At 37.1% G+C, this 25,912-nt stretch overlaps 1 protein-coding gene across 1 annotated transcript; it reads left to right on the top strand.

Moving 5' to 3' along the window:
* LOC106000697 (vomeronasal type-2 receptor 116-like) lies at positions 1-23,944 on the top strand. Its single transcript, XM_013035983.1, has 8 exons — positions 1-116; positions 11,060-11,200; positions 14,136-14,421; positions 15,515-16,321; positions 17,751-17,978; positions 18,929-19,052; positions 20,532-21,431; positions 23,865-23,944. The coding sequence occupies exons 1-8, from the start codon at positions 1-3 to the stop codon at positions 23,942-23,944; spliced, it is 2,682 nt and encodes an 893-aa protein (XP_012891437.1).
* The last annotated feature ends 1,968 nt before the right edge of the window (positions 23,945-25,912 follow it).

Below are 25,912 nucleotides of genomic sequence, written 5' to 3'. Positions count from 1 at the left end.
ATGAAGCAACGAGCACACATGGATGGAGATGTGATGATTGCTGGGTTTTTCCCTCTCTACATTTTGGGAATTGATCATGGTAGCAGTGAAGATTCCAGGCAAGGTGACCTCACACCGTAAGTAACTCATCATTTTATTCCCAGTTGCTGTTATATTCTGAAGATGTACAATGGCTGAGAGAACTCTGGGTGCACACATTAATGTTCTCCCTTCACACTGGTCTTCATCCCTATTGTTCCAGGAACAGCTTAGTTTCATTGTTTTGTTTAACATGTACTGTTGAGTGATGATCTGCCTGCTAGTAGGAGAGGATTCTCTTGCATTCAATACAGCTTCTCTTTTCCAGTTCTATATATTCTTCACTTTATTACTTAAGCATCCCTGTTTGTCCTTTATTTCAGCTGTGATTGCATAATGTGATGTTATTACAATCAACCTGAGACACTGGCATGACATCTTTACTGAAAAGCTGTTCCTATATTTCTTCCTCCCATGCTAGTACTCTGAGAATTTTGCTTTAGTAACACCTATATTTTGAGAACGTTGATAAGATTTTGTATTGTAGGTTGGAGGCTCATGCCTATGATCCTAACTACTCATGGCACTGATATCTGAAGATCAAGATTTGCAGCCAGGCCAGGCAGGAAAATTGTGAGACTTTTATCTCCAATTAACCAGCCAAAGCTGGAAATGAAGCTGTGGATTGTCAGAGTATAATCCTGGAGCTAAAAATCTCAAAGACAGTGTCCAGGCAGAAATTTTATATCACAGGACTTCCATAAACACACACACACACACACACACACACACACACACACACACACACACATTCTTACTATAGAGAAGTAGTTTATCTTCCAAAATAAGCCTTGTATCATTATTATATGTCAGCTAGGCTCCACAAATCAGGCATTAACCAGGCAGCTCAGCATTATAAAGAATCCTTGTGGGTTAGTTTTATCTGCCCAGAATGAGATATGCTTTACTTGTGCACATGCATAATCTGGAATTTGGTCTCTAACACTCAGTCTCACTAGAAATAGCTATACTAAAAATAGTAAGAAAAGAAGAATGACTGTAAAGAACTTCTAAAAATTTTAGCAAGCTGATTCCTATTCAAGACAAATGTCATTGTCTCTGTCATGGGCACTCCCTTTCAAGTACTTATGTGACAGGTATAGCCTGAAAGAGCTGCCCACATTTGAGAGCAGAGATCACAAGATAGGAATTACTCTCTTCTGTGCTTTAGATGGTTTAAGTCCTTACTTTATATGTCACTGGCATGTTTATCTTACTTTTGTACTGGTCCTGGCAGCTCAGACTCTTGGCATCATCCCTGAACATTTTTGCTTAAGGACAGTGCTCTATCACTTAAGCCACAGCTCCACATCTGGAATTTTGGGTAGTTAAATTCCTGCCCAAGCTGGCTTCAAAACACTATCCTCAGATCTCAGTATCCTAAATAGTTAAGACTACAGTCATGAGCCACTAGTGCCTAGCTTAGCTCATCATTTTTATTCCCCACTCTTTACTCATGTTCAGATGATGTTCATTCTCTTAATACCAAAAATATATCTGAGGACTTTTGTGATCATGCTAATATAGTCCCATTCAGTAATATTGTTCAGCCAATGGAGTTTTCTTAGCTACCCACATATATGTAGTAAAGTGTGATCAGATTCATTAACATTTTATGCATGGTATTGATAACAGACAGCAAGATTTATCCAATAAGTCTTTCTTGTACATAAATAGAGCCTTGCAATTAGACATAAGTAGTTAGAGATGTGCTTCAAATCTGTGCCTTATGATGTTAAGGTGATGTTTACTAATTTGGATATAATATGTTGCTTGTCCCAAATAATTGATTCCTATTGTTTTTCCATACTGCATGTCATATACTCTTTTTTATATCTTGTCTGACATCCTTCTTTCTCTCCCATATCTCTAATTTCTTTCAGAGGTAACAAGGAAGGAGGCACTAGTGATTGGCTTGCTTTGTACTCTTGCTTGGTTTTTGCCCTCACAGCTGCTACTCTACCACTTGAGTTAGCCCTCCACTTCTAGCTTTTTCTTGGTTGACTTGAGAGAAAGAGTGTCTGCCCCACCTTGCTTTGAATTAGGATCCTTGTTTCTCTGCCTTTTTGCAGGCATAAGCCACCAGTAGAAGCAGTTTTAATTTCTTCAGGAATCTCCAATTTGTAACTGTTATATATTTTGAATGATCATGCAAATTTTGTCAGGGTTGATGTGTAACTGAGGAGTTGCTCAAATGGTGAAATACTTCTTTCACTGTTGATTTTCTATTTGTACTTTTTAATTTATTAAGGGTTTGTTCTTCGTTTGGATTTTGTTCCTATTGATATTTAAGTTTTTGAGTCAGTTGACACTTGCTATTAATCCTCTGTTAGGTAAATAACGAGCAACATTTTTAACTATTTATTTCTCTGTCCTACAGATTCTTTCACTGTGCTGAAGAGTTTCAACTGGAAACAACCACAGCTATTTTACATTTTCAGTACTCAGAGTGGAATTTAGGGCCTTGCAAATGAGACAAAAGATTCCACCAGTTAGTGAAATTAGAGCTTAGTTCTTGCTGTACTTTTATTGCTGTTTAAGTCTTTTTAAGATACTTTGGTATATATGTTTACCTGCATTTTTCTCTATTACTTGCAAAGTTCCAGTCTTATGAACTAATTAATTTTGAGTTAAAAAATATGCAGGATCTAGTTTCAGTGTTTCACACCAGGATATGTATTTCACAATGCCTTTTGCTAAGGGTGCCATGTTTAGGCTATATATTATTTGGCAACTTCTCCAAGAATCAGATACTGTTGCTGTTTACATTTCTTCTTCATCTTATGTTTCTTTGATCTATGTGTCTGTTTTTATCAGAATTTTTTTCAGTGATTCTGTCATGGCAGTAGAAGTGTAATATAGGTATAGGGTTATTCAGAATTACTCTTATTTCTGAACATAGCTCCAGATAATTGAGGATTTCCTTTTTCATAAAATTTCATTTTGCCACTTCTGTTTTTGTGAAGAAAGTGATAGGAATTTTGATAGAAAGTGAACTGAAACTGTAGATGACTTTTCAATCATGTAGCTAATTTCACCATACTGATTCTGGCATGGAGATATGTGCTGACATGTATAATTTTCCCCCTTAGATGGTTCACCATTTCTAGTTCAGTCTTATCACTCTGTTGTTTGTGTACAATCTACTCTTTCATTATTGATTATTGCTAGTGAGTTTTTATACTCTAATTCTTTTTCTTCTACTTGATTCTTTCCTTACTTCCACTAAGTTTGAGTTTCTTTTTCTAATTCCTGGAGATGCAGCATAGTTCTTTAGTAAAATATCTCTACTCCTGATTTCACAAAAGTTGTTACAGCTTCAATTTATTCCTCCTCTATATCTATAGAATTCCCATATACTGTTCTGATTTTTGTTTGTTCCAATGATCAGTTTAATTCTTGAAATTTTCCATGCAAAGTAGCTTATTCATCATGCATTAACCTTAACTTGAATGCTTTTGATTACATTAAATTATTTATTTATGGTTGAAAAATAATTCACTTCATTTTCAGGTTACATGCATATTTCCATGTTAATTTCCAGTCTAATTGCAGTGTTAGCTGCATGCGTGCCTGATATACATTCAGAATGTTTAAAATCTGCTTTCTTCTTTTTCCTATCCCCTGATCTTTCCTTGAGAATGGTCAGTATGTTGATGAAAGATGATTTATTTAGACATTGGAGAAAATGTTCTGTAGATGTACATGAGGCTCATCAAATCAAGGTTGAAAACTAATTCTTATAACTCGCTGTGGATTTTGTCTGTATGATCTTTAGAAAATCCTCAGCTATTATTGTATTAGTACTATCTCAAAAGTGGCTTAAACAGAGTTGTGTTTGGAGAGTGTGTTAATACATATTCTCAATGGATATGTCACCTTGTTGATTTGATCCCATCATTGTTGCATTAGACTTTATCACATTTGGTTGCTTTGATTAAAGACTATTTGATGTGATACATTATGAATACTTTTGTGCTCCTTTGACTTTCATTTCCATGGACTGCCTTATTCCACTCTTTTTTTTCATTCCATATGTTGTTTATTGCTATTGTAAAAATGATGTACAGAGGGGTTATAGTTTCATAAGTAAGATGAAGAATATGTTTCTTATTTTTGGGGAGGTCTGGTTGTGGGGCCTGAACTCTGGGCCTGGGCACTATCCCTCAGCTCCTCAGCTCAAGGCTAGCACTCTACCACTTGAGCCACAGTGCCACTTCTGGCTTTTTTTCTGCTTATGTGGTGCTGAGGAATCAAACCAGGGCCTCATGCAGGCAAGGCAAGCACTCTACCACTGAGCCATCTTCCCAGCCCCAAAGAATATGTTTCTTTTTGAACAATATCTCCCCTTCCCTCACTATTTTCCCTCCCATCTGCATCCACCAGTTCTACAGTTTATATTCCACACAATTAACCTTTGTCCCACCATTTCTTTTGTTTACCCATTGTTCCACCATTTCTGTGGCTTCATGCCTACCCTAAGACACATGAGTGAACAAACAAATGGTAAACCAAAACAGCAATATACAAGAAAAACCTGTTTTCTGTTTCCTGCAATTGATTTAGACAAATCTTGTTTTATATCATCAGTTGCACATAGGTATTGTACCTTGCCTTCATATTCCTATTCAGAGAATATTCTCTTTTGTTCTCACTGTGAGGAATGCCTAGAGACCTGTGTAATTTATCATGTCCAAGTGGTTTGATTTTCACCATTGATTTTATTTACTTGTAGATTTTATAGGTACATTATACCCACTGCACTCAGAGAACCATGTAACTTATGTTTCTCTGGATCTGGCTTGCATTCCTTTCTTACAGTCATTGAGGGCCATTGATAATAAATTGAGTTTCTTTGAATCCACCTATCATTTGGACTGAAGGTTTCATTCATTCAGCCATTCTAACTCTTATTGGTAGAGTTTTCTACATTTCCATACCCAGTCATTATTGACAAATCACTTCTCACTACTGCCATTAAGTACGCCAAGTCAATTGAAGCTTCTTCTACCCTTTCTCTCCTTTTAGAGACTTCATTGTTTAGTGAGTTCAATACTAGTGAGTTTTGACTTTTGGATCACAAGGTTTCATTTGTCTGTTATACATTCTGTGGTACTTAGGGAGATTAATATAGGTTACAACAAGCTATTTTGGACTGAAGACAATTATCCATGAGGATAAGAATGAAAGAAGTGAAAATACACAGACAAGTAATGGAGGGCTTTGATCAAATCCTTAAGTTAATTACAGAAATGCTGTAATGAAGCTTTTTTATTTAAATATTTGTGAAAATTTTTCTTTTACTATTTTAAGATTAAAATATTCAAGAAATACAAATCAAAATTGTCACTGCTTTGTATTGTTTCCATCATTTAAAATATTGAATATCTGTGTATTATAGCAATAATGAGGTATATTAATAATTTTCCCTCTTCATAAGATTGACATGCATGATTTCTCTAGTATATTTACAATGTTAGAACATTTTCAGCTCAAATGTATCATCACACTTACTAGTAAATTCCATACATTTTTTTAATTTTATTTTCTTTAGGTAGTTGTACAAAAGAGTTTCCATTCAACAGAGCCTCTTGATACTATGCCCCTTGATCAATTTCACCCCTGTTAACATTTTTTTGTAGGTTTTAGGCCTTGAACTCTGGGCCTTGGTGCTTTTCCTGAGTTCTTCAGCTCAAGGCTAGTGCTCTACCACTGGAGCCAAAGTGCTACTTCCCTTTTTCTGGTGGTTTATTGAAGATAAGAGTCTCATGGACTTTCCTGCCCAGGCTGGCTTTGAACCACAATCCTCAGATTCTCAGCCTCCTGAGTAGCTAGGATTACAAGAATGAGCCACCAGTGCCCACCACTATGAACAGTCTTACTCACATCTGCTACCACACAATTTCCTTCACTTTTCATGATTTTAGATAATTTATAGAATTTTTGCCATCTAACAATTGATGTATACTTTATGTTTATTTATGTGTATACATCACACAAGTATTCCATTACTCCTTTTGTGGGTTTTGACTCTTACTTTCTAAGGAATTACATTATTTGTGTTCTTAATCAATTCCATTATATCTCAATTAACCCATGGATAAAAGCTTTGTTGCTACCCAGTAATATTCTAGTTCCCACTAATGAGGGAAATCATGCAACTGTATTTCTCTGGGTCTGGTTTACTTCAGTTAACATAAACTTCTCCAAGTGTCTCTAAGTGTTTAATGCCATTCTTTGTAATAGAAGAGCAATTCCATTGTGTAAATAGACCACAATTTCTTTATCCATTTGTCTATTGAGGGACATCTTGCCTGCTTTCCTATCATGACTATTGTAAAGAAAGCTGCAATAAACATGACTGTGCTAATAGCATTAGTGTATCCTTGCTTTGTGCTAAATAGGATGAATGCCCAGAAGTGGAGATGCTGGATTCTAGAGCTCTTCTATTTTTAGTTTTTTGAGGATCCTCCATACTGCTTTTCAGACTGGTTGAACAAATTTACATTCCCACCAACAATGTAATAGAGTTCCCTTTTGACTACATCCTTGCCCACATTGGTTATTGTATTCTTTAAAGTTTGCGTTCCAAATAGGGTGAGGTGCAATGGCAGTGTTGTTTTGATTTGCATTTCCTTTATGACCAGGACTGATGAACATTTTTCATTTGGCTAATAGCCATTCTTACTTCTTCCTCTGAGAAGTCTCTTTTTTTGTATTTCAATATATTTTTATAGTGAAAATACCATAGAGAGAGGTTACAATTAGATGAGCAAGGTAATGAGTACATTTCTTATCAAGCATTGTTGTCTCCTCCTTTGTATCCCCTTACCATCCCTTCCCTTCTGACCCCCTCAAGTCCCCTCACCCTCCCAATCCCGGCCCCCCTCCCACCCTGTCCCTGTATAATCCCGGTTTTCAATGTATTTGATGTTGGTATTATTTAGGGAGGGGAAGGGAAAAAACAAATTGTTTAAATAGGGATACAGGTGGGCCCTTGCAGCAATGAGATAAGAAGTCTCTCTTAAATTCTTTAGCTAATTTATTATTCAGGTTGCTGTTTCTTTGAGGGATAAGTATATTTTTTGAGTTTTAACTATATTTTGAGCTCTAAGTGTATTTTGGTTATGAGGTCTTTCATGATGGATAGCTGGAAAAAAATCTCCCATTCCCTGATCTTTCTATTTATACTCTCTTTCATAATCTTCTCTAATTCTATTTTATTACTTGGGTTGCTGTTCCATTGATGATTCAATGTTTTGATCTCAAAGTATATATTGTATATGAGGCCTTTCTCTGGGGATAGCTGGTAAACAAAACCTCACAATTTTTTATTTTTTTCCTATGTAGCTTGTTAGCTATGCGCTTTGCAGTCCAGAAAACTTTAAGTTTGTTGTTGACCCTTTAATCCATTCTTTTTTGGTTCTGATCCTGGAATTTTCCTCAGAAATATTTGATTTGTTCCCTTTCCTATAAAACTCTCACAATTTCTGCCCTTACAGTGAAGTCTTTCATCCAGTTTGAATTGATGTTTGTATAAGGTTATGTATGGATATCTAGTTTCAGTTTTCTGCACATGGATGTTCAATTTTTCCAGCATAATTTGTTCAGCCTATAATTTGGGCTCCTTTATCAAATATCTGATGGATACAGGTCTTGGAGTTCATTTCTGCTTCTTCTATTCTGTTCCATTGATTTTCTGGTGTCTATTTTTTCCAGGACTAAGCTTTTTTCATTACTATGGCTCTATAGTAGAGTTTAAACTTTGGCAATGTTATCCTTCCAGCACTGCTCTGACTGCTAAGAATTACTTTGATATTCATTGTCATTTTTATTTTCCATAAATTTCTGGATTGCTTTCTTTCTCTCTTTGAAGAATTTTGTTGGAATTTGGATGGATATTGCATTGCATTTGTAAATTACTTTGGACATTATTGTGATTTTTTTTCACAATGCTTCCTCTTTCAATCGATGAGTTTAACAGATCTTGTCCATCTGCTTAAGTAGTTTTAGATTTTCTTTTTCAAATTTTTGAAGTTTTCACTATAGAGGTCCTTCACCTATTGGATAATTTGAGGAAATTACAAATCAGGTTTCTTTTTGAGTTTCAGCCTTGATCCTCTTGACAGTAGCATAAAGAAAGAAAGACAATATTCTGGGGTTGACTTTATACCTGGCTCTTTTGCGAAAGTTCTAGGTCAAATCTTGTACCTTGGGGTAGGAGATTTTGGAGTCCATTATGTACTTTATGAGATCATCTGTGAGAAGGGATAGGTTTACTTCTTGCTCCCCTTTTGGTATCCTGTTTGTATCTTGCATACTGCTCTTCCTAAGAATTCCAATACTATGTTGAAGAGAAATGGAGAGAATGGATATCCTTGTCTTGTTCATGATTTTAGAGGAAATGGCTGTACTTGTCCAACATTGAGCATAATGCTGGCTATAAGTTTCTCTTATACAGCCTTTATTAGTGAGGACTGTTCCAAGGATTCCTTGCTTCTCCAGAGTGTTTATCACAAATGAATTTTGGATCTTATCAAAGGCTTTTTTCTGGATCAATTGAGATGCTTATGTGATTCTTGCCCTTGCTTCTGTTGATGTGTTTTACTTAGTCAATTGACTTACCTATGTTAAACCAGCTTTGCATCACTGGGATAGATCCACTTTGATCTTAGTGTATGAATTTTTCACCATTTTTTGGATTCCATTTACTAGTATTGATTTGAGAAATGTTGCATCAATGTTCATCAAGGAGATAAGTCTGAAGTTCTCTTTTCTTGATGTGATCTTATCAGGTTTGGAAATGAGTATATTGCTGGCTGCACAAAATGAGTAATGTTCTGTCCCTTTCTATTTGAAGACTTTGAGAAGTATTGGTGATAATTCTCCTTTCAAGGTCTTTTAGGATTCAGATATAAAGCCATCTGGTCCTAGGCTTCTGGAAAGGAGGTCTCTTATTTTTAATTCAATAACATTTTTTGTGATGGGTCTGTTATTTTATTTGTGAACATACTGTACAGAGGGGTTACAATTACATGGGCAGGATAATGCGTACATTTCTTACCAAGCATTGCAGCCTCCTCCTTTGTTTACCCTTCACACCCCTTCCCAGCCTCCCCCTCCCAGTCCCAATCCTTCTCCCCCACCCCCCGCACCGACGTTGTAAAGCTCGTTTTGGACATGAAAACTTGTACTTCTCATTGTTGCAAGAGGTCCACCTGTATCCTTAAACGACTTGTTTTTCCCTATCTCCTCCACAAGTTATACTGACATCAAATATAGAGAAAGCAGGGTTATTCTGTGGGGGAGGGACATAGAAAGCAACAAAGAGATAATCTTATAAATGTGTTCAAAACAAATGCATGGAAGAAAAAAACATTAGAATACATATCTAAGGGTTCATTTTCCTAACATCACATTATCTGACCTTTTCCGCTTGACTCATACATATACTAGGTATTGCAAATAAGGGAAACCATGGGAGCTATGTTTCTTTGGGCCTGGCTTACTTCACTTAATATAATTTTTTCCAAGTTTTTCCATTTCCTAACAAATGGGCCAATGTCCTGGGCTTTATTTTAATGGGAGGTTCTTGATTGCCATTTCAATTTCATTACTTACTTGTTTTGGGACTATTTATTTGACTTAAATCTTCTTGGTTCAGTTTGGGGTTATCAATGTTCCCTAGGGATGCTTCCATTTCTCCCAAGTTCTCAAATTTATTGGTATAAGGGTCTGAGAAGAATCCCCTATTAATACTGTGAATCTTGCATATTGCTCTTGTGATGTTCACAATTTCCCATCTAATTTTGTAAATTTAGGTTTGTTCACTTCTTTTCTAAGTAGAATTTGCTAAGTGTCAAGTTTGATAATTTTTTCAAAGAACTACTTTTTGTTTAGTTGATCCATTCTATGGAATATTTATTCATTAGTTCCTTTTTCTAATCTAATTTTTGTTACCTGTTTCTCTCTATTAATTTGACGTTTGGCTTGTTCCTGCCTTCCCAAGGGTATGAGGCTCTTGCTTGTGTTTTCCATGAATACTTCCATTAATTTTTGGTTAGCCTCATCTCACACACACAAATTGTCTTATGCCTAATTTCAATTGTCATTCATGAAGTTTATCAGCAATGCTTTTAGTGTATCTTTTCAAGTGTATTCTCAGCTCCTATTCATGTACTCTTTGTTTGGATATTTTCTGGAATAAGCTCTTTTAGCCCTAATGCTGTCTTCTCTCAAAGGCGTAAGGTAATTGCTGTCCACTGTTGGATTTCAGCTCTACTTATGAAGAGAGAAAGGCTATATAATGAAGAGTAGTTTAGCTTATGTGTTTGTTTTACAAACAACAAATCATCTTGTATGAACAAATATTTCAAATCATCATATCTGAAGACGCAGGTATTTATCTTGGAGATTTTCATTCTCAGAAGAGTGCGGGAAGAGAAAAAGTATAAAAGCAGATTCACAGATCAGTGTGTCAGAAATCAGGGCTGTTCTGCACTACAATTTCCATGGGAATGGCCTGACTTAGGATCCTTTAGAAGAAGATCCTTAGTTGCCAATTGTAACTTGTTTCTAGTTGTTACTGGAATTAAATGTAGCTGTTCCCATCAGAGATGCTGGGATGGAGAACATAATGGGGGATGTAATAATTTTTAGAAATTTCCTGTGTAGAACAGGTTCTGGTATTGTTTTTCCAGGCACCTCCTTGGCTGTATTCGTTCCCAGGGGTACTGCTGACCACACATGGGAGATATAGGGCAAATTGGGACTGGTTCTTTACGGGCACAGGGACAGGTCCTGGTGTTCTTTTCCTAGATGCTTCCCTGGCTATGTGCCTTGTTGCTGTCAGCCAGCAAGAGTTTTGAGTTGGGAGCTGTAGTTTGCTAGCAGAGGGGCAGAGAGGTATTCCGGGGGACTTTCCTCTATAGCTGCAAAAGGGATGGGAAAAGAATTTGTTTGTTTGTTTTTCTTCAAATAGGTTCCCCTTCTCTTCAGCTACCGGAGGGACTCAGTCATGGCACTTTGGGTCACCAAATGAAGCTGGTCTTCTAAGACTGAGGTCCCTCTATGTGTATTCACAGATTCTGGAACCAGTATGGGCCAGTGAAGTCTTGGTGAGGTACTTCTGTGTCCTCATGTGGCAATGTCTAACACCTTTCCTTGATTTACTCCCTACTCTCCTCTCTCTCCTCCACCCGCCCCCACTGTGTGGTGTCTCTCTCCTCCTTTTGGTCTCCCTGCATAATCTAGGGCAGCACAGGGCCTAGATTCCAGTAGTTCAGCGGGGGTGTGCATGCTGCCTTGCTGTTTTCTGCTTTTGCATTATTGTGGTGGGATAGCTTCTTCTGTCTTAGAATGACTCTGTCCATTTAAACTTTGATTGGTATGGATCTCAGAAGGTGGAGTGTGTTCTAGGAACCTAAATCTCTATTTGGTCAGAGATAGCTTGGTAATTCACCTGTGATGACACTACCACCTCACCACCACCTTCCTAGAAGTATCAGGCCTATTTTAGATGTGTGTTAGTAAAGTCTTGACTTGATAGTTTTCTAATTTGTTGATGCAAGTAATCATAGATATAGACTGTCATCTGAGCACTGCCTTTGTTGTACCCACATTGAGTTGGTGTTTCATTTGCATTGAATCCTAGAACATAGTAAATTTCCTTTATTGTGTCTTTGAAGACCTCCTGATTACTCAGTATTGAATTGTTCACTTTCCATGAGTTTTAGCATTTTCTATCATGGGTTTTCATGTTAAGTATACTTGTTGAGTATACTTCCTCGTGTCTTTTCCTTGATTAGTAATGGTTTGTCTCTCTTTTTTACATTTTATTGTCAAGGTGCTGTAAGAGGGGTTACAGTTATATAAGTAAGATAGTGATCACATTTCTTGTATAACTTGTAACTCCTCTCTCATTTATCTCCCTCCCTGCTTGCTGCCTCCAAGCTCCCCCCAAGTTGTACAGATCATATCCCTCATATTGTCTTATGGGTATTGCTGTTGCATTGGTTCCTCCTTTGTCCTTTTTCTTACTATTTTCTTGCTCACCTTCCCTTCTCTTGTTTAGATAAATGTATATACAATACCCAGGGTATCAAAATCAAATACAGTGACAACAGGGAATAAACCAAAGGGGGGAACAGAAGAAGAAATGCACTCATTACCAGGCCCATGTAATTGTAACCCCTCTTTAGGTATTTTCACAATTAAAAAAGAAATCCTGTAGTACATAGACTGAAAATTTACTTTGATATTTCTTGAAGGAAAGGTATGGTGGAGATACATTCTCTTAATTGGTCTTGTCTGAGAACATATTTATACCTTCTACATTACTTAAGGATATCTTTGTAATACAATAGTCTTAGAGTGTAATTTAGATATTTTTTATCTTCAGTACTGTAAAGACTCGTGAAATGTTCTCCTGACTCCTAGGGATTCTACTGAGGAGTCAGCAGTTAGGAAAACAGGGGTCCAACTGTAAGTTATGGGTCCAATTTCTGTTTTAGCCTAAAGAGTCTTTCATTTAAATGTATTTCACTTGTGAGAGCTTGTTCATAACACTGTAGATGTCATGGTCAAAACTTTGATTGTACTTCCATTGTTACATATCTTACATTGTGTCCTTGTTTACATTAGGGATTTTAAATTCTGCCATATGCATTTAGAACACACATTTAAAATTTTTTTTCCTCCCCCCCCCGTCCCTCCCCTCCCACATTTAAAATTTTTGGCATGCCCAAACATGTACTGAATTCCAAAAACTGTAATATTTACTTTTTGGAAAATATTCTTGTCAAATTTTGACAAATATTTTTCATACATCTTCTTTCTAACTTATAGTTTAAACCTCTATAGATGCATGTTCAATCAACTTTTGTTCAAGCTCACTATTCTGTTCTGTTTTGAAGACTTCACTAACATGATAGGCTTTCACATATACCCACACTAAATGTTGAGTCATTCTTTCTATATTTCCATCATGCCTTCATTATTTCCTTTGTATAACAATGCCTTTTGATTTCATTATATTAATTTCTTTAGAATATGTACAGGCAGAAACACACCCTTGCACACAGACAAGACAGAGTGAAAGAAACTAAAATACTTTTCAGTATCACAATCTGAATATTCTGGGAAGAGAGTTGTGATCATAGCATTGAACCATGATGGACTTAGAATTGGGATTTCAATATAAAGCTTGCTTACAATTCTCTCTTCATGACCCATGATGGATGTTCCTCTCTCCATAAGGAGTTACTTGGAATTGGATACATTCTTTCTGTTTTGCAACATACATAATAATAAAACTCCCTCATCTCATATTTGAGCTCTTTTTCTGGTTGATATTACAGGAAGAACTGCTCAATAGTTTGTGTCTGTTAGCACACCCTGCTATAGGTTCTTTCATAAAAAATATCTTTTGCAGGCTAGGAAGGTGGCTCAGTTATAGAGTGCTTGCCTTGCATGCATGAGGCCCTGTGTTCAATTCCTCAGCAACACATAAACAGAAAAAGCCAGAAGTGGTGCTGTGGCTCAAGTGGTAGAGTGCTAGCCTTGACTTATAAAGCTGAGGGACAGCGCCTAGAGTTCAAGCCCCACAATTGCCAATTAAAAGTCCTTTGCTTCTGAAAGTTGATCTTAAATTGATTATTCATTATACTGGCCTGCCACATAAGTACATAATATAAACATAGTGACTCAAAACACAAGATTTATTTTTCACACAGGTGAACCTAATTGCCCTTAACAGAATATTTTCAGCCTCACCAAAACCTAATCCACAGACAACATGTTTTTGCTGCAATTCATGTGATAACAGGGGGAAGTTTTCTCTCTCTCATGGCTTACAAAAGCATTTCTCAATATAATTCATGGAAAAAATGCCTTCATATTCTTACGTAATTCTATACACAACCATACGTCTTTACATTCGCATTCCATCGCAACTGGGGATAGTGTTTTGAAATATTCATTGGCAAAGAAACAAGTATTCAATCCATCAAATCTATAAGTTTTGAAAAAATGACTCAATTTCTATGCTCATTATGCAGGGTCTTAAAGGATTATCAGCTTGTTTTGGCCTTGGCTTTTGCTATTGAGCAGATCAACAAAAACCCTTCTCTTTTACCCAACATGACTCTGGGATTCGATGTCTATGATGTTCAATTCAGAGGTTGGAAAGTGTTTAGGAATCCCTTCACTTGGCTCTTTGGGAAGTACAAGATTCCAAACTACTCCTGTATGAGAGGCAGCAGGTCTATAGCAGTGCTTACAGGACCATCAGTAATAACATCTGACCAGATTGGGACATTGCTGGGACTGTACAGATTTCCACAGGTGAGAGTAGGAAGTGTGGAAGGATATAAAAATGCATAATTTGGTGTCATTTCAGGTGTTACCAGAAAATTATAGGAAGAGACAGGACTTATAAAGCTATTAAATTTTGTGGTATCAAAGCCAAGTACTCAAAGATTGGGGAATCTATCTATCTATCTAAATAAACATCTATCTAAATATCTATCTATATCCACTGTTTGGAAGAGTTCAAACAGACAAATGGATAATTTATTGTTTTATCAATGAATTTCTTTAATAAACCAGAAAATGGAAAATGACTTTGCAGTGTGAAGATACGTTGAGCAGAGTATTGATGGCTCACAAGTGTAATCTTAGCAGCTCAGGAAACTTGTATCTCCAGTTCACCAGAAAGAGAACAAAATGAATGAGTCAAGAGATACAGCACCAGTCTTGAGGATGAAAGCCAAATAAATGCACAAGACCATTGGTTAGTGCCTCTTAACTGGCATGCGCGCGCGCGCACACACACACACACACACACACACACAAAATATATTATGTTGAAGTAAGTATTGTTCACAATGAGAAGGGGTCAATGCATTCTCTCACCTGTGAAAATTAGATCTAAAATATGAATATGTAATATGAAATAAATATGGAATAGTCATAGCCATTTACATAAATAATCTATGAGAGTAAAGTATGGTATACGTAGGGGTAGAACCCCATGCTGTAATTTTCCTGATCTAGTGACACCAGAAATTAGCACCAGAAAACTGAAGCTTATCTTGATTTGGTGGCGTAGGTGTTAAGACAAAAAGGCAGATGATTACAGAATGTATGGGTGGGAAAACAAACATAATATAGTCAATGGACACATGTGAAAATTGAATTAGGAAAGTCACTGAGTGAGTGGGATTGATATAGATGTGAAGTTGATAGAAATAGTGGCAAAGATCAAGAGACACTTTACAAATGAATTCGTATGTTTTACAATTATTAAAACAATTAAATTATTTTTCAAAAATTATAACAAAATCTACCTTCCACCAACTGGTTCTTAACATACTTCAGAGATTGTGATGCATGGCGATCTTCTCTTTCATGGAACATTCAACTTTTTTTCCCTTAGTTTACCATTGGTTCCTTTGATCAATCCCTGAGTGACCATAATAAGTTTCCTGCTCTCTATCAGATGGCCAAAAAGGACACCTCAATAACCACTGCTATGGTGTCCTTACTGCTTCACTTCAGCTGGAACTGGGTGGGACTGATGACCTCACAAAATGAGAATGGTGTGTCAGTTCTTGCTGAATTAAAAGAAGAGATGGCCAAGAACAGACTTTGTGTGGCTTATGAGGTAGTGATCTCAAGCCAAGACCTGCAACATTTATACAATATCATGGGAAATTACAACGACATAAATAAAGCTTCAGCACGTGTTCTCATTATATATGGTGATCAAGATTCACTAAAAGCTTTAATGTTGGGTATTGAGCAAGTACTCATAAAAGGCAAAGTTTGTATCATGAACTCACAGTGGGATTTCACCCTGAAAAGGAAATATTTCATGCTAGGGTCATTGCATGTACCTCTTATTTTTACACACCATTATGCAGATGTTTCTGGATTTACAGATTTTGTCAAAGCAATTCATCCTTCCAAATACCCTGAAGACTTTGTTCTTGCGAAGCTGTGGTTTCTGTCATTTAATTGCTCATATTCTGAGTCTGACTGTGTGACATGGGACAACTGTGCTCATGATGCTTCTTTAGATTGGTTGCCTGGGCATATTTTTGACATGACTATGTCTGGAGACAGTTACAATGTATACAATGCTGTGTACTCTGTGGCCCAGGCTCTCCATGAGCTGCTTCTTCATGAAACAGAAGTGCAAACACTGGGAAATAGAAAAGAAACAGTGCTTTCACCAGCACAGGTAATGTCTTCTATGTTAGAGGGAACATGCCCAGAGGAAAAACTCTTTCTAGAGGGGTTTCTTTTTTTTTGTCGGTTGTGGGGTTTGAACTCTGGGCCTGAGTGCTGTCCCTCAGCTCTTCAGCTCAAGGCGAGCACTCTACCATTTGAGCTATAGTGCCACTTCTGGTTTTCTGAGTGGTTTATTGGAGATAAGAGTTTCATGGACTTTCCTGCCGGGGCTAGCTTTGAACTGCGATCCTCAGATCTCAGCCTCCTGAGTAGCTAGGATTACAGGTGTGAGCCACCAGCACCCGGCTTCTAGAGGGATTTCTTACTGTAGGAAATTAAAATTTCTGTAAGTATGCATGTGTGTTTGTGTATATAAAAGAATATATATATATATATATATATATACACACACACATTCCATATATGTGTTTGTAAACATGTCATACATATCTTGGTTGCTAATAGTAATGAATTTATATATATATATATATATATATATATATATATATATATATGTCTGTATTGAAAGCAATTTTCTCAAATATTAAGCTTGTTCCTTTTTATTGACAGAAACTACTGTAAACACAAAATTGAATAAACATAGATTAATATTAAAAATTAAATATTTCAGGTGCTTTCAAAACCCTAGGAAATGCTTTTTGTTTATAGGTCTTTGAGGAACTCTATAGTTGTGTGTATATGCTCTTAGGGAAACAACAGGTCCATAACAAGGATAAAATATATTCTGTATTTCAATACATGATTTTTTGTCTATTCAGGGGATTGAACTCAGGACATGGGCTATGTCCCTGAGTCTATTTGTGCTCAAGGCTACTGCTCAACCACTGAAACAAAGCAGTACTTCCAGCTTCTTCTGAATAGTTTATGGGAGACAAGTTTTTCAAGGGTTTCCCTGTCCCAGCTGGCTTTGTAGTGAGATCGTCTGATCTGTGCCCCTTGACTAGCAAGGACTACATTCTTGAGCCACTAGCATACTTCTTATGAATTCCTTTAGTTACCAATAATCTCAACATGTCAATAGCTAGTGTTTTGAAAATTATAAATTCAGCTTTTCCCTTTGAATTTCTTCAATCATATCAAAGGATGACCAGCTGAACATATTTTTTATAAGTGAATTAGATTTATTCAACATTTGGTATTAAAAATTTTGCAACCTAAAACTTTAGATATTCATAAAAGTAGTTGTTGGGGTAAGCTGTAGCAAAATGGTTTCTCTTGTAAAAAGCCCTTCTATTCCTTTTCTGAGTGATCAAGAAAGGTTATTTCAAAAAGGTTATTTTTATTCCTCCACGTTTTCTTCTGTGTTATTATTGAATTCAGACTCAGACATTAAAAGGCAATTGGTAGCTTTTCTTAGTTCAGGTTTTCTGTCTTAACTCTGGGATGTGATTCACCATAAGATGATGTCTCTCTTTTAGATGCACCCTTTACTGAAGAGCATCCAGTTTCACAATCCCAGTGGAGATCAAGTGATTTTGGATGAGAAAAGTAAATTAGAGCCAGAGTATGACATTCTGAACATTTGGAATTTTCCAGAAGGGCTGGAACTTGCTGTGAAAGTAGGAAAGTTTTCTCCCTATGCTCCCCATGGCAATCAATTGTCTTTGTCTGAAAATATGGTAGAGTGGGCCATTGAAGCTACAGAGGTGGGTTGGATCTAATCCTAATAATTTTAATAACACAAAAATAAGCAAAACCCTCTCTTCAAATGTACACCTGTCTGAGTTCCTGCAATTTTCTCCCATAATCCTAGCTACTCAGATATCTGGGATGTGAATATTATGGTTTAATGTCAGCCTACCCAGGGTAATCTGTGGGACTGTGACCTCCAATTAACCACAAAAATCTGGAGTATAACTGTGACTCAAGTAGTAAATTGCTAACCTTAAGCAAGAACAGCCAAAATCCAGTGCCCAGAACTTGAGATCAAGCCCCAGAATCAAAACAATAAATTGGGTTTTTCAATGATGATTTCAAATATTGCCATAAGGTATAAATTAAGTTTTGCTCATGGATTTCTAGCTTTGTGATAAAGTACCTGAGGAGTCACTTATGTGGTATTAAAATTCATTTTGCTCCCTTCTGAGGTTGTTCACTCAAGGGTTAATTGATCTGCTACTTACCCATCTTTGATGAAGGTACCATCCTTGAAGGTACCTGTGAGACTATTCCCACCTCATGGCCACTGGCAAACAAAGCAGAAGATACCATGGGCCTGGGGTTCCCACAACACTATAAAAAGGAGGTCTTCTTTCTTCTCTTTTCCATGTCACAGATGAATAGGAGACAAGATATAATGACCTGAACTCAAGAAAATCCCAGAGGGCTGTACACTAGAAATTACTTTCTCACCACTACTTTCCACCTTTTAAAGATCTCATTCTTTGCAGTAACTCAACAGGCTAGAAATCAAGGTTGTAGCCCATATGTCTTTGTGAGTCATGGAATATGGGCTCTATTACATAATATATTTAATCAACTGCACTCACCTGCATAGTAGCATTATGTTTACTAATCCATTAATTAAAACAATGGACTTTGTGAAATGTGAGGTGTAAATCTGAACAGTTTCTGACACATCATTGATTTTCCTCAGACTCCTCACTCTGTCTGCAGTAAGAGTTGTGATCCTGGATTCAGGAAATCTCCTCAGGAAGGAAAGGCTGCCTGTTGCTTTGATTGTACCCCTTGCCCAGAGAATGAGATTGCTAATGGGACAAGTAAGTCCATGAATAATGAAGCAACTGTTCATCTCTCCTTAGGATTCCTCAATCCAAACAAGTCCAGCCAATGTTGTATATTGGGATTACAATGCCTGTTTTCCTTCTCTCTGATCATAATTTCATTTTGACAAGTGGTGTTATTACTAGTTGGAATATAATGTCATGGCCTTGGATTACATATTCAGTAATATATTCTAGTACACTTCAGTGAATGTAATCTCAAGAAATCCTTCTTATCACTAATCATTAGGCCAAGTATAAACTCTAATCTGAAATTAAACATGTCTTATTAAGGACAATGTTCATCTTAAAGGTTAAATTTTACCTACACAAAAAAAGAGATCTTGCATATCTTTATTTCTCAGTGCCCAGAACTAGTCTTAGCATGAGGCAAGTGCCCAGAAAGGTGGAGTTAGTTTAAGAAGCAAGCATGATTGTAAAGTGTCCAATAGTGGTCACTCCATTCCCACTGTTTAACAGGTTAGCAGGTGACACAAACAAAATGTGATCAATTCAAGGGTAAGGGGCAATGGGGATAAGTGAATGTTTTACAGAGACATGCGGGAAACTGTAATCTATAAGATTACAATTATCAATAAGATTGCAGAACTGTGCACAATTCTGTTACTAAGACTGTAAGTGTAGAACCTTGTTGTTTTGATATTACAATATCCCAACTGTCATATTATCAATACATGTGATAGTGACTGAAGGAAGAGAAACGTTTAATATAAAAACAAATGAAGAACATGGAAATGGAAAAATGTTTAGAAAAGAAGATATACATTTATTTTTATGTTTTTCATTGTAAAAGTACTGTACAGAGGGGTTATAGTTACATGAGTAAGATAATGAGTACATTTCCTACGTAGAATTGTTGCCTCCTCCTTTGATTTTCCCCTACCATTCCTTCCTTCCCACCTCCCCAAATCCTCCCCTCTACTCCCCATTGTGCCTACTCAACATAGTGAGTCCCCTCTACTCAACATAGTGTCTTGTTCATCTCATTGTTACACTGGGTCGACCTGTATCCCTATTTAAGTGTTTTGTTTTTCCCTTCCCCTCTCCAAATCAGAAAAGTGTATATAAAAGATGCAGGGTACCAGAATTGAATACAATGAAAACAAGGATTATACCATGCAGCAGGAACATATAAAAGAAACCAAAAACATCACATAGTACATTACAAGTATGTTAAAAACAAAAGTGAGAAAGAAGAAACAAATTGTATCCTTGTCTTGGAGTTCATTTCACTTTACATAATCTTATGTGGTCATATGTATATAACTTTTGACCTTTTATCCTTGTATTAGACATATACTAGTTATTGCAAATAATTTTATGATAGTAAATTCTGACATTTTAGAATTACCTGTAAGTGAAAATTTTCCTAAATTGTGTGAAGGAAAAGAAATTCATAATAAGAACTAACCACATTCATAACAATAACTAACCGTAATATACACTTCTCAACAGATATGGAGCATTGTGTGAGGTGTGAAGATCATCAGTATGCCAACACACATAGGACTAAGTGCCTCCTGAGAGTTGCAAGTTTCCTGGCTTTTGGAGATCCCTTGGGCTTGGCTCTGGCCTGCATAGCTCTTTGCTTCTCTATGCTCACTGTTACTGTTCTTGGGATGTTTTTGAAACACCAAGACACTGCCATTGTTAAGGCCAATAACAGGGCTCTCAGCTACAACTTGCTCATCTCCCTCATCTTTTGTTTCCTCTGTTCCTTGCTCTTTCTTGGCCGACCCAAAGCAGTAACATGCATCCTACAGCAGATTACATTTGGGGTTGTGTTTACTGTGGCTGTTTCCACAGTATTGGCCAAAACAGTGACTGTGGTTCTGGCCTTCAAGGCCACTTCTCCAGGGAGAAAAATAAGGTGGCTGCTGGTATCAGGGGCTCCTAAATTCATCATCCCCATCTGTACCCTCATCCAGATAACACTCTGTGGACTCTGGCTAGGAACCTCTCCTCCCTTTGTTGACACAGATGTACACTCTGAACATGGTCATATCATCATCCTGTGCAACAAGGGCTCCCTCACTGCCTTCTACTGTGTCCTGGGATACCTGGGATTCCTGGCCTTGGCCAGCTTCACTGTGGCTTTTTTGGCCAGGAACCTGCCTGACACCTTTAATGAAGCCAAGTTCCTGACCTTCAGCATGCTGGTGTTCTGCAGTGTGTGGATCACCTTCCTGCCTGTCTACCACAGTGCCAAAGGGAAGGTCATGGTGGCAGTGGAGGTCTTCTCCATCTTGGCCTCTGGGGCAGGACTCCTAGCCTGTATTTTTGCTCCAAAGTGCTACATCATCTTGGTAATGCCAAATAGAAATTCTCTGCATGGTTTCAGGGATAAAAAACATGGTAGGAAAAACAAGCATTATTAAGATTAAACTCATTTTTTGATTATTATTCAGAAGCTCTGATTTTTAAATCCACAGTAATTTCCCCTTCTTGTAATAAACATTATAGATTTTTTAAGTTCAATATGTTAGTACCTATTGCATATATTTTTAGGATTTGTAGTCACAAGTGGTGTTGATCACTATTTAAATTGGAATTCTTTTTATATTTTTATTCCTCTAATTTAATCAAGGCTTAATTCTATCATCTCTGCTTTAGTGTGTTCATTATTGTCTTTCATTTTCCAAATGTTTAAGCATGCTAACTTCCTTTCTACACACCACAATTTTGTAAAGTCCTCTAATCTCTATGTCTGTCTCTTTGTCTTTGTCTTTCTCCATCTCCTGTATTACTACTCTTCCTCTCTCTTACCCTACTTCCCTCATATAACTTTAAGAATGAGTGTATATGTTACAAAAATAAGCTTATTTTTAAGATTAAATGTATAAGATTTTTTGACTTTTCTCTTAATATGAAAATGTATAATGCATGATAGTTTATTCCTCAATGCCTAGATATACGTTTTAAATGTATTGTTGTTTAAGCACTCTATTAATTTGATACATAAAATTTTGAACGTTAAAATATCAAATATTGTTTCTTATAATGTTTTCTTTTCTTACAATCTGGTGATTCATCAACATTTTATCTGTCACTTTTTAAACTCTTAATTTGATCAGGAAAGCATTAGTTATTATTTCAAATAGATTGATGTACTAGCTTCTATACTATTTTCACATGTTTACATATTTAAGGAATATAGGCGAAACTTACTTGTTTCCTCTCTCTTTAATTGTTCATAACGTGTTTCTTCTGATATTAATTAAATTTATTTATGCATGCTTCAACTCAGGGCCTAAACTGCCCCTTGTCTTTGTCACTAAATACTGCTTCACCAGTGGAACTTCCATTCCTATCTTTTTGGTCTTTACTTGGAAAGAAGAGTCTCATTGACTTTTCTGCCCAGGCTGACTTCAAACCTCTTCTCACATTTACATTTCCAATAAATAAATGACAATATAATTGACTATGGTTTTCTACTATGTAAATTTTAATTGAAAATATAACAAGCTTGTTGCAAAATATGCTGTGTGCATATTCTTTTTTTGAGGGCATGCTTTTTAATTTTTAATATGTATTTTATTGTAAAGATACTGTACAGAGGGGTCACAATTACATTAGCAAGGTAATGAGTTCATTTCCTATTGAGCATTGTTACACCCTCTTTTATATTTCCCTGACCATCCCTTTCCTTGCCCCTCCCCAATTCCCCCCACCCACACACAAAGTTGTAAATTTTGTACTCAACATGCTGTCTTTTACATTTCATTGTTACAATGGGCCATCCTGTATCCTTATTTCAGCATTTCGCTATTTCCCTTCCCCTACTCAAATTAGAAAAAGAAAATGTTTATACAAGCTGCAGAGTACCAGAATCAAATACAGCGACAACAGGGTTTGTACCATTGGGGAAGAACTTTCAGCAGCATGGCAGCCCTCCTGCAGTGCCTCATAGGGTGGTGATGTCAGCCTCTGAAAGCCCTGCTCTGTCATGGTGGCCTGGTCTGTGGAGGGGTGAAGCTTTCCTATTGATGGCCTGCCCCCTCCAGCAGGCTGGGCCACCAGCCATGCTGACTATTGGGCCCTGCTGATTATTGGGGCCCGCAATTTTACAGTCCCCACTGGTTTTCATGTCCAATCAAATCACTGATTCTTTCTGAACCAAATCCTAAACTTTCCCTTCTCTCCAGCATTGAACAGGCTTAAAATGCAAATTTAACACATAATAAGGAGCAAACCATATAAACACACTAGTTAACAATATTTAACACTTGGTAAGTCTTATCCTTAAGGGATCATCTGAGTGTCTCTGAGCAGTACATCTTGCATCCTTCTAGGAATATTTTTCCACTGCCTCTTTCACTTGAGATTGATACATACAATGCTGTTTTCGTGCTAGCACTACTGAGTAAAGTCCTTGCCACTTGGGTTCTAATTCAGGAGCATGATGTCTTTTACCCACACCAGCAGTCCAGGCAGGAAAGAATGGGTACAGTTTTCCTCAGGAGGCTGGTGGGCCTCTGCTATGCAAAAGAATATGTTGCAAAACCTGCATGGACAGTACAAGATTGTGGTTACACATTTCTGTAAATATAGCTCTCCCAAGTTTAGGAACCAAAGGGAATGGTCTACCATAAATCATTTCAAAAGGAGTGAATCCTCTAACATAAGGGGTGTATCTTGCTCAAAGGGAGCAAAGAGGAGGCTTACCCAATCATGGCTAGTCTCTGTAACTAATTTAGCTAAAGTTTCCTTTAAGGTCCTATTCATTCTTTCCCTCTCCCCTGAACTCTGAGGTCTATAAATAAAATGGAACTTCGAATTTATTCCTAGGGCTTAGCCAACAATTGAGTAACTTGGGCATAAAGTCCCGGCCACTGTCGGATTCCACTGCTAAGTGTAAGCCAAATTGAGAAATTATTTCATGGAGTAAATTTTTTACTGTTACCTGAGAGGTTTCAGTTTTTGTTGGGAATGCCTCTGCTCAGCCTGAAAAAGTGTCCACTAGTACTAACAAATACTGATACGCATACTTTACAGGCTTTACTTCTGTGAAGTCCACTTCCCAAAATTCTCCAGGTGAAGTACCTCACCTATGCACACTCTCCACAGACACTGTGGCTATTTGTCTGTGTGTGTTTGATAATAACTCTATCCATGTCTTGTATATACCTCTGCTTACTCCTTTTTTCTAGGATAGAACAATGGCCTAAAGTTCTCATAACTGAAAAACCTTCTCCCCCAGTGTTACAGGATCCCCTATAGGAAGACCAACTTGTGTACTCTCCCTCCCATTCTGTCATCACCACTTCCAATGTTAAGTACCTTCCATATCAGAAGTTTTTCCTTGTACCAGCCTGCTGTAGTACAAGGTGGTACAGTCCCCTTAATACCCTTGAGACAGGCGCATGGGGGAGATGGTGGGCAAGCACACTTTCTAGTGTATGTTCCCTTTACAATTACTGATCTGTGTAACGGGAAACAGCATAATCTGTCCTTCTCTGAAAAATCCCAGGGGCTCATCTCCTTATTAGAGATAGTTTTTTTTTATACACCAGTCCACCTGGGATGATTGTCAGCAACTTTTACAGGTGCTTTTCACCTTGGAGGAAAGGGAGTGAATGCGGCACAGTGCCTTGAAGGTGGTCCTTGGACCAGATGGTTTACCCACAGATGACCCAGTCTGTTTAGAGCAAGTCTTTCCCCTGACTTGCCTAAGCTGGGATTACAACAGCAATCGAGGTAAACAGATGCTTACCAATTATTATCAGACTCTGTTAGAAAGGATATGGGCAGAAGATGGAAGCCAAGTAATTTATCTAAGGTGAGTGAGACTGTACAGCTCCCCAGTGATTCCTCTTCTGCTTTTCTAGAATGTCTCTTGGAGGCTTATAGGACTTATATATCTAGATTCTGAGGTCCCAGAGAATCAAAGAGCCTTAAATATGGCCTCTGTTACCCAGTGGGGCCCAGATATTAGAAGAAAGCTTCAAAAGTTAGAAGGTTTTCAAACTAGGAGTTGTGGGTCCAGAGTTGTGTGAGGGTCACATTCTACCACCTTTAGCCACAGGCCCACTTCTGGCTTTTTCAGTTTTTGTGGTACTGAGGAATTGAACCCAGGGCTTCATTCATGCTAGGCAAGCACTCTACCACTAAGCCACGTTCCCAGCCAGTTAGAAGGTATTGAGGGAAAGGTGTTATCTGAGTTGGTAGCAGTTGCCCAGCAAATGTTTTATAAAAGATACCTATCCAACAAAGTGAAAAGATGGAAGAGGTGGATAAGGAGGGATGAATGAAAGGTTGAAAGGGGTGCCATTGATCAAGATATATATGGTATTCAAAAACAGGTTGTTAAAGGCAACTCCATTGTACAATGATCAAAAGATAATTTTAATTTAAAAAATAAATATAAAAGGTAAAGCTTTAAAAATATTTTGATGTGTCCATGTATATATTTATATAATGTACTTTTTTAGAAACACAACAAATACCATCCTTCAACACCATCACTTTTTAAAATGATTATTACAATTTTATTACCCCATGTTCATAAATACATATTAAATATCTTGGTTATAGAAAAACACATACATTTCCATTGACCTTCTGTCTCTACCACAAAACATGACCTTTATTTTTTTCCCACCATTCATTTTAGTTCATCATTTTTGTGTCAGTATTATGCTTTCAACTCAGAGCCTGAGTGACATCCCTTATTTTCTTTGTGGTCTGTGCAGATTCTTTCATTCTGACATACACCCACTTCTAAATGCTTTTTTATATTTTAATTTAATTTTATTTTATTTGTGAACATACTGTACAGAGGGGTTACAATTACATGGGCAGGATAATGCGTACATTTCTTACCAAGCATTGCAGCC

This window comes from Dipodomys ordii, unplaced genomic scaffold (genome assembly GCF_000151885.1).
Source record: "Dipodomys ordii isolate 6190 unplaced genomic scaffold, Dord_2.0 Scaffold235, whole genome shotgun sequence".
In the NCBI taxonomy this organism is placed as follows: domain Eukaryota; kingdom Metazoa; phylum Chordata; class Mammalia; order Rodentia; family Heteromyidae; genus Dipodomys; species Dipodomys ordii.
The sequence above is the reverse complement of the archived record's forward strand: the minus strand, read 5'-3'. Positions and strand labels throughout refer to the sequence as shown.